General features: G+C 36.0%; 2 protein-coding genes across 11 annotated transcripts; both read right to left on the bottom strand.

Moving 5' to 3' along the window:
* Positions 1-564: 564 nt before the first annotated feature.
* LOC144194262 (small COPII coat GTPase SAR1B-like) lies at positions 565-2,192 on the bottom strand. The gene is made up of 7 exons (XM_077713194.1): positions 2,100-2,192; positions 1,660-1,732; positions 1,453-1,572; positions 1,252-1,317; positions 1,071-1,174; positions 861-992; positions 565-794 (listed from the first exon to the last, which is right to left on the bottom strand). The coding sequence occupies exons 2-7, from the start codon at positions 1,715-1,717 to the stop codon at positions 678-680; spliced, it is 597 nt and encodes a 198-aa protein (XP_077569320.1). The 5' UTR covers positions 1,718-1,732; positions 2,100-2,192; the 3' UTR covers positions 565-677.
* Positions 2,193-5,387: 3,195 nt separating this feature from the next.
* On the bottom strand, positions 5,388-8,261 carry LOC144194788 (uncharacterized). 10 transcript variants are annotated; one of them, XR_013325976.1, is made up of 6 exons: positions 8,122-8,261; positions 7,850-7,942; positions 6,503-6,546; positions 5,851-5,945; positions 5,630-5,775; positions 5,388-5,555 (listed from the first exon to the last, which is right to left on the bottom strand). XR_013325976.1 is itself a non-coding variant. In XM_077714097.1 (6 exons), exons 1-5 carry the CDS (start codon positions 8,159-8,161, stop codon positions 5,633-5,635), a joined length of 339 nt encoding a protein of 112 aa, XP_077570223.1. In that variant the 5' UTR covers positions 8,162-8,261; the 3' UTR covers positions 5,388-5,576; positions 5,630-5,632. The 10 variants fall into 10 exon arrangements, 6 of the variants coding, with proteins under 6 accessions (XP_077570223.1, XP_077570224.1, XP_077570220.1 ...); XR_013325978.1 differs by having other exon boundaries at positions 5,388-5,576; positions 5,630-5,763; XM_077714097.1 differs by having other exon boundaries at positions 5,388-5,576; positions 5,630-5,678; positions 6,482-6,546.
* Between the last annotated feature and the right edge of the window lie 612 nt (positions 8,262-8,873).

Here is an 8,873-nt window from a genome sequence, read left to right as displayed (position 1 = left end):
CCGCTTGCTTGGTCAGTGAACCGCCGACACCGGGAAGCGAACTCACGTTCTCTCCGTGCAAAGGCGAGTGTGCAACCCACTACACCAACTCGGCAGGTGGTGTATTTTTGCCATAGATATTGCGCCATTTATTCTTCTGGACTTCAAACATGAACTGAATTTATTAGTTTAGCATCAGCAACAAGTTGGCACTCTCATCATTTGGTCCATTTGGAACTGACTTTTATTACAAAGGCATTTCTTTGTGTTGTTAACAGCGTTCAGTCAAATGTAGTGTGACGGAGATGACTTGTGTATTGCTTTATAAGACAATATGCGGCATGCTTGGCGCTAGGCCTGCTACCTTTTTTTTCCCCCCTTCTTGGTGTCGCATGTGAAGAAGAATGTACTTGCCGCGCTTTACTAATAATAAACTAGAGATAAACAATTTCGTTCTATAGTATTTCAAAACTTAGTATTTGCATACTTTTATTGCCTATTCACAATAGAAGGAAGACATACTCGCTACACTTTACTTCATCGGAGGCCTTTTTTGTTTAGCAAGTGAAACCAGATGCATCATTAACCCTTTTTAATAGTTTAATTGTCTAAATATTTACAGATATCTTCAAGTAGATGATGGCAGTGAACGTCAGGGTGGCGATCTGACCACTATTTGAGGAATTCTGAAAGGGATGTCAGTCAATGTATCGCGCCAGCCACCGGAATCCTTCGCCGTAGCCTTGTTTCTTCACCACACTGCACATGAATACCTCCAGCGGGCGTACATTGCGCTCCTTCAGCGACGTCCCTCTCTGCCAGGACCAAACAAAATAGGTAAAACAGATTCTCAAAAATCATCCCTGCAAACCATTGCTCACCTTTCCTGTCACTTGACCATCCAGCGCCAAAACTCTCCTCAAGCTGCTTTCGTTGATTGCCTCGGGGTGGTCGATTTTGTTGCCAAGCAACAGCACGGGTGTGCTTGCGATGTTGTCGTCCGCCAGTATGGCCTAGAGCGAGGACGGCGAGAGACGACAATGTCAGCGATTGCTTTTAGCTAGACTTAACTTTCACGTTCAAAGCTTTACGTCCAACTCCGACTTGGACTCTGCCAGCCTTTCGTGGTCAGCGCAGTCCACCATGAAGATGACGGCATTGACAGCAGGTAAGTAGTTTCTCCACACCCGCCGAGCTTGCCAATACAGTAAAAAATCTCTTATAACTTAAAACTATGGTGAACAAATGCTTATTTTTAAATCATTGCTTTACCTTGAACATGTCCTCCGAGGTCAAAGGTGGTAAAGGTCACGCCCCCGATGGTCAGCTCTTCAGACGCTTGTAAAATGCAATGCAACCAACATTCATTTGATTACAGATAAGTTTACACCATCAACACGTCGATCGGCGACGTACTCTTGGTAGATGGCATGACAATACGGTAAGAAATTAGGCACAAAATGGCTTCCTTACTTGGATGCAGTGTGGGAACGTGCTGGCGTAGTCGGTTGTTTTTTAACATGTGCAATAGAGTGGTTTTACCTGCATTGTCTAGGCCGAGAAAGACAAGCTTTCCCTTCTTTTTGTACAGACCTGAAAGTAATATTCATCAAGATAGGTATAAATGTGACAATATATTGATTGATAGCATTAAATAAGCCTCATTTGACAAATGCTTACCAAGAAAATACAAAATACTACTAAATCCTTTGTATACCCACTCCAATAGTAAAGACATCTCAGTTGTCTTTTCCTGAAACAAAAACATGCTATTATTTGTATTATTTACACAGAAGTTAATATCTTGCTTTCAAAGTTAAGTCGAAAAATGACATTTATACAAGAGTAGATAATAAGTACAATATTTAATAACTGCACTTTATTAGTGTTCAAATTCTGGACTAAAATCCAATCTGTGAGCATTTGTTTTCCGGGGTTCCTTAAACGCGACATAACTGACAGTTGTCAAGGGGGTGGGGCTAACTCGGTAACTTGCCCGAGCCAACACAGCTCTACAACCATTAAATATCAGCATATTTCGGTCAATTAAGCCTTGAATTTAAATAAAGCGAACATATTGAAATGTATCTTTTCATCAAGAAGTGTTTACAGTTTATTACCGGCGTCACCGGGTTAGTGATCTCCTTATTCAAGCCGGGCTGTTCTGCAGCCAGTATATTATTATTTATTATTATTTTTCAATTTAACCCACTAATACACTCTTTGTGTTGATGCAATGATGAAAAGCTGACGTTACAAAGGGAGTTTTTTTTACGAAAGGGTTGAACTAGCCAAGCTGTGTAGCCAAGTTGTGGTGCAGTGGTTAACTCACCTGTCTCTTGTCTGGATGGCCTGAGTTCGATTCCCGGTCGCCACACATTCTCACTTAGTTGTTTCTGTGTACTTCTTGTAATGCGTACTTTTTAATTTATATTAAACACTTAGTCATACTTTTCAGTAAAAGGTTATATATTTAAGAGGAAAAAAATAGCAAGAGAAGAAGCAGCTTCTTTAATTGCTGACGGCCTTTTTAAATGACTTCACAAAATTGTACTGATTAAAGAGAAAAAAAATAGAATCATATTGTACAGATATGTGACCAGCACTCCTAAGGAAGTTATTATTATTATTAAAGCAATGAGGAGACATTGAACAACGCTGTACTATAAACATTTTCTGTAATGAACCTGAAACTGATGAAAGAGTCTACGATAATAAAAATCCTTGATCATTATGTAAAAAAAAAAAAAGAACACAGTTATTGTTGGGTTTCTTTTTTAATAAATTATATCTAAACCACCACCAGATAACTTGTTTTTCTTTCCTGCATAGGAAAAATGGATTTTATCATCCTGATAAAGCGTTGGTTATCAGGGAGTTTTAGATGTAAGTATTTTTGATTGGTATTTTTATTGATGTATAGGGGAATTCCATAGATGAGCAGCAAGATCCTCACTTTACTGTATGAACGTGGTAATTGAAAAATTACGCCACGCCACAGGAGGGCAGTAGTTGTTGGCTGCAACAACAAAAAACAGCTATTGTGCGTAGGCCAACCAGCTGTTTAAATTTGGCACATGCGCGGTACCTCATTCTTTCAGGAAGCCATTTCTCTTCCGGCGTTCGAGACACATGCATCCGAACGAGGTAAGTTCTCTTGCGTTTTACGGTCATAAGTGCGTTTTATCACGCCATCGTGAGACTTATTAGTAATCGATTGAGCCCAAAACGCCGGTTAATCTGCTACTTTAATGCCAGCTTCAACACACCGTCGACAATTGAAGTTTGAGATCCTTTTCCTATCCAGATGTGTGCCGTATCTGACTTGCTATTTTAGCATTAGTGACACGACGACACTTTTCATTTGGCTTGAACCGTATTGTCCGTTTTCTGTCCATTATTCCGTCGTGTAGAAATACTTTTGATCTAATCAAACAAAGTCGAGATGCCAATGTAAGTATAGTTAGTTTGATGGTTAGATGACATCCAGTGGCACAACTTGTGTAGAAATACTTTTAATCTAATCAAACAAAGTCGAGATGTCAATGTAAGTATAGTTTGATGGTTAGATGACACCCAGTGGCACGACTTGTTTTGTATGTAGACAGATTTCGCACTTAACATTATTGATGCAAAATAGTTATGTCAACTTTCTTATAACTGTTATCGCTACTGTGTATATTTAATCGCCTTATCTGTCCTAAACGCCTCAATTTTTAATTGTTCTGATTTCACTCTAAACATTATTGATGCAAAAATAGTTACGTCTACTTTCTTCTAACTGTTATTGCTACTGTGTATATTTAATCACTTTGTCTGATAAAGGGAAAAGAAAAGCACAACACGGCGCACTAACTTATTTTCATTTATTAGCTTGATCGTATATTACTAAGTTTTTTTGTCAGATTTATCAACATGAGTATAGTTAGTTTGATGGGTAGATGCTCTTCTAAATTACATCCAGTGGTACAACTAATGTTGGATGTAAAGATAAATTCCACCACGAGTGCCATTTCCAATTTGTAATTGTTCTGATTTCACACTATAAAAATATTGATACAAAAATGGTTACGTCAACTTTCTTCTAACTGTTATTGCTACTGTGAATATTTAATCGCCTTGTCTGAAAAGGGAAAAGAATAGCACGTAGCAGTCACTAACTTATTTTCATTATCTTGATTGTATATTATTAAGTTTGTTGTAAGATTTCTCCATTTTGCAATAATAGTTTTGCAACTCCCAACTAGTTTGGTTAAATCAAGTTCTCTCTTTTTAGCATCCGGATGCAGCTCTTCCAGAGTTCCCAGAACACACGCCCTCGAGGTTAAAGGAGAGGAGATTGGGCCAGATCAAGGTAAAATAAATTCAAAAGAAAACATTAAGCCTTTTTGATGAATCTTGATTCTCTATATTAAGTTTTGTTTTCTTCTTTGTACACCTCAGGTCCATGTCACTTATCTGCACTTCAGAGATGACTGGCAGGCTTCTCAAAGGTTAACGTATTTGTTTATTGCAAAGTATCCAAGTCTTCATCCAAACTAAATAAAAGCTTTTATTATAATCTTGTGGAACTCCATGTTGTGATATCTGATCTTTATGGTGAGGTTTCACTGAACATAAGTTGGTGTTGTGACCTCTTATATAGGTAAAGTCCACAAGGATATTATTAAAGATTAGAAACTTCATTTGTTAAAGTAGATTTTTCTTAAGTCAATTTCCCAAGTACAAGACTAGTGTTTATTCTTTCTTCCAAGTGTTTACTCCCCTTGGTTTTAAAAAAAAATTAAATCCTAAATATATTATTTCTCCAGCTTTTTTAAAAAAATATTCTAAATGTTAACTGCTCAAACTTTCTTTTAAAATATTTTATTTCTTCAGCTATTAAAAAAAATAAAATCCTAAATATATTTCTCCAGCTTTTTTAAAAAAAATTTTAAATGTTTATTGCTCCAACTTTTTTAAAAAAATATATGCTAAATATATATACCAGTTTTTGGATATTCAATTTATTCTCCCAGCTTTCTTTCCTACATAAATTCCACCGTCTTTTTTTGCCTAAGTGTTTATTCCCCCAGCTTTTAAAAAAAAATATTCTAAGTGTTTATTGCCCTTTTTGTTCATTTTTTTTGCCTAAGTGTTTATTCCCCCAGCTTTTTAAAAAAAATATTCTAAGTGTTTATTGCCCTTTTTGTTCATTTTTTTTGCCTAAGTGTTTATTCCCCCAGCTTTTTAAAAAAAAATATTCTAAGTGTTTATTGCCCTTTTTTTTGTTCATTTTTTTCTAAGTGTTTACTTTTTTTATATAATTTTTCTAAGTGTTTTTTCCAAATTTAAAATGTTTACTTGTAAATAAAATATTTTAACTTTGATTGTGACTTGCATCTTTTGTTAAAGACAAAACACATGCATACATTTAAAAGCTTTTATTTTGAAAAACTTTAGTAAAATGAAGTAATTCCTCCAGTCACCAGCAGGAAAAACAGGAAATAAAAGCTCCAGCTTTTATTTTGAAAAAGTTTGTAGATTGGTTCCCGTTGGTGGTCCAGCATCGTAAAAAATCGAATCTTCTCCACCCCCTGGTGGAGAAGATTCGAAAACTGAAAAGGGGGGGTTAGTACAGTTAGTTGAAAAAATAATGAGAAGGGCTCACCTTTTATTTTGAAAAACTGAAGCAGTTCCTCTTGTCACCAGCAGGAAATCTGGAAAATAAAAGCTCCAGCTTTTATTTTGAAAAAGTTTGTAGATTGGTTCCCGTTGTTGGTCCAGCATCGTAAAAAATCGAATCTTCTCCACCCCCTGGTGGAGAAGATTCGAAAACTGAAAAAGGGGTGGTTAGTACAGTTAGTTGAAAAAATAATGAGTAGGGCTCACCTTTTATTTTGAAAAATGTCAGACTGGTTCACATTGACCATCCAGCAGAGAAAAAAAATTAAGGCGTCTGAGCCTATCTGTTCAATGGTGGAATTCTGTAAAACATGAAGTTTAGGACAACTTTTATTTTGAAAAATGCATAGATCAGTGCTGGCTATTACACCAACACCAATCCATGCATTTTTTTTCAAAATAAAAGGCAAGACCTTGCAAATATATTTGCATGTGTGGTTTTACCTGACTTGGGTGGAATTCTCCCAATTCAGGTTAAAACTCACTTGCAAATGGTTGAGTAAAAGATATATTCACAAGATCTTACCTTTTATCTTGAAAAAAATGCATAGATCAGTGCTGGCTATTACACCAACACCAATCTATGCATTTTTTTTCAAAATAAAAGGCAAGACCTTGCAAATATATTTGCATGTGAGGTTTTACCTGACTTGGGTGGAATTCTCCCAATTCAGGTGAAAACTCACTTGCAAATGGTTGAGTAAAAGATATATTCACAAGGTCTTACCTTTTATCTTGAAAAAAATGCATAGATCAGTGCTGGATGTTACACCAGAATTAATCTACATTTTTTTTTCAAAATAAAAGGCAAGACCTTGCGAATGTTTTTTAACTTAACCATTTGCAAGTGAGATTTTACCAGAATCGGGGAGTGGTGTAGTCCATCTCGACTTGGGTGGAATTCTGGAAACAAAAAAAAGGGTCAATATACAAAGTTAAGTAAAAAAAAAAACATTTGCAAAGTCTCAACTTTTATATTGAAAAAAGTGCTGGATGTTACACCAGAATCTATCTATACATTCGCAAGGAAGGTTTTACCAGAAATGGGGAAATCTTTTATTTTGAAAAAAAAAATAAAACATTTGGAGCTACATACTTTTGCCTTGAGTTTTTCAGTCAATCATTTAAAATCTATTAATTCTTAAAAAATAATTATCTTAAAATGCTTGTTTTTCTCTTCTTACACAGAAAAAAAGTTATTTTACCATACGCTAGTCAAAAATGACCCCTGCACTATGGTTGAATAAATGCCTCACTTATATTTTGTCAAAACCACATTTAAAACTAAAAGATCCAAGCCCTGAGGTCTTTAAGAAAGTTAATGGGGTAAAAGTACATGATTGTTTTAATCCATCAAATATTAGCGGTTCCACTACATGGCAGATTATTTATTTAAATTCAGAAAAATGTGAAAAGCTACTTCTCTATTTGCCACTATAGTATTTATTTTAAAAATTAAATTCAATATGCATAAACCTACTTTAAATTTTTCCTTTATCGCAACATGTCTGGTCTACATTAACCATGATAATTAAGGGATTACCGTTTAGCCTAGAGGTCTTTGAGAAAGTTAAGGGGCTAAAATTATATAATTTATTTAAGTGCTCAGTGCCACTGCATGGCAGACTACTTTTTTAAATTCAGAAAAATGTGAAAAGCCACATTGAAACTCAAGCAGAAGCTACTCTTCACTTGCCACTATAGTATGTTTTTTAAATTAAATTCAATAGGGATGACCCTAATTTAAATTTTTCCTTTATAGCAGCCATGTCTTTTCTACGATAATCGAGGGATTACTGTTTAACCCTGAGGTCTTAAAGAAAGTTAAGGGGCTAAAATTATATTTATTTAAGTGCCTAGTGCCACTACATGGCATATTACTTTTTTAAAATCAGAAAAATGTGAAAAGCCACACTGAAACTCAAGCGGAAGCTACCCCACTTGCCACTATAGTATTTTTTTTAATTAAATTCAATTGGGTTGACCCTACTTTAGTTTTTCCAATAACCGCGATAATCGAGGGATTGCTGTTAATTCTTTTCGAATCCACAGATTTTTGCAATTAAAAAACGCAAAGTCATTTAGTGATTTCATTCAAAATTTGAATGCATCATGATGAAAAACGAGCCAATTGCGCAAATCCTTGAATACTGAAAGCTGAAGTTTAAATATTAAACGGAGAAAATCGGAACTATTCAAAAAATACCCCCTTTGTTATGGCGTCGACCAGTTGATCCTTTCTGGTCGTTTCGGCGACATTCTTGATGTTTCCCAGTAGTCGGTGGTGCTCGTTGAGGGACTGAAACACACAAAGGAATGATTAGTTTTAAAACAAAGAGCGATCGGTAACGCAATGCAGCCAATTTGTTTGCAAACATTTTGCTGTCATGGCTGCATCACGCTAACGGAGCATGCTACCGTCAACGATCACTCATAAGATGAGAACCGGGGCTTCGAAATCCCCAAACGACGACATACAACATGTGCAGCAACGTCTTGTGAGAAGTTTGTCAGGCATTCTTCGTCATATTGTCAGCTCTGAGCAGCTCTGCAGTGCACGCCCGTGCAGTCTCAATCGCCATTTTGCTGTATGACATCGACTATTTGAACTCTAACCTCGGCCACGCCCATTAAACATAGACAAACACAAAATAGAAATTGTTTTCATAATAACGTGCATTCGTCAGTATGTATGTAAAAGGTTATATTCCGAACTGCCTTAGGCATAGGTGTTGAAACGTTTTATCCAAGGAAATTGGGTGAAACACTTTTTTTGGACAAAATGCTTCATCCATCACTGAATACTTATACACTTATGCATTTTAACTTATTCTTTTTAACTGAATATTTGGAAAATCTTTGCCGGCACTGAGAATTGAACCCAGGACAATATTAAACTGTAGTATTTGTTGCTTTGTCTCTTTTCATACCCAGATCACACTTAGTAATTTATTGTAGAACTTATTCTTTTACCTGAATAATATTGGCAAAATCTTTGCAGGCACTTGGATTCGAACCAAGGACCACAGGGGTGAGAGACTGATGACTTACCCACTGGGCCACCACCCTATAAGAGAAGGCAGTAGTACTTATACTTTTGTCTCTTTCATTTACCTGAATACTATTGGGAAAATCTTTGCATGCACTAGGATTTGAACCCAAGAGCAAAGAAGTGGGAAACTGATGACTTATCCACTGGGACACCACTCTCCAAGATTAGTCAGTAGTAT

This window comes from Stigmatopora nigra, chromosome 3 (assembly GCF_051989575.1).
Source record: "Stigmatopora nigra isolate UIUO_SnigA chromosome 3, RoL_Snig_1.1, whole genome shotgun sequence".
Lineage (NCBI taxonomy): Eukaryota > Metazoa > Chordata > Actinopteri > Syngnathiformes > Syngnathidae > Stigmatopora > Stigmatopora nigra.
The sequence above is the reverse complement of the archived record's forward strand: the minus strand, read 5'-3'. Positions and strand labels throughout refer to the sequence as shown.

Bases quoted from the DNA above. Each gene is read 5' to 3' on its own strand.
- LOC144194262 (XM_077713194.1), bottom strand. From the start codon at position 1,717: ATGTCTTTACTATTGGAGTGGGTATACAAAGGATTTAGTAGTATTTTG. The intron at 1,573-1,659 runs GTAAGCATTTGT...TATTACTTTCAG, and splicing joins TAGTATTTTGTATTTTCTTG to GTCTGTACAAAAAGAAGGGA. The intron at 1,175-1,251 runs GTAAAGCAATGA...TGTATTGGCAAG, and splicing joins CCTCGGAGGACATGTTCAAG to CTCGGCGGGTGTGGAGAAAC.
- LOC144194788 (XM_077714094.1), bottom strand. From the start codon at position 8,161: ATGCCTGACAAACTTCTCACAAGACGTTGCTGCACATGTT. The intron at 7,943-8,121 runs GTATGTCGTCGT...TGTGTGTTTCAG, and splicing joins AAGACGTTGCTGCACATGTT to TCCCTCAACGAGCACCACCG. The intron at 6,547-7,849 runs GTATTTTTTGAA...TTTTGTTTCCAG, and splicing joins TCGACGCCATAACAAAGGGG to AATTCCACCCAAGTCGAGAT.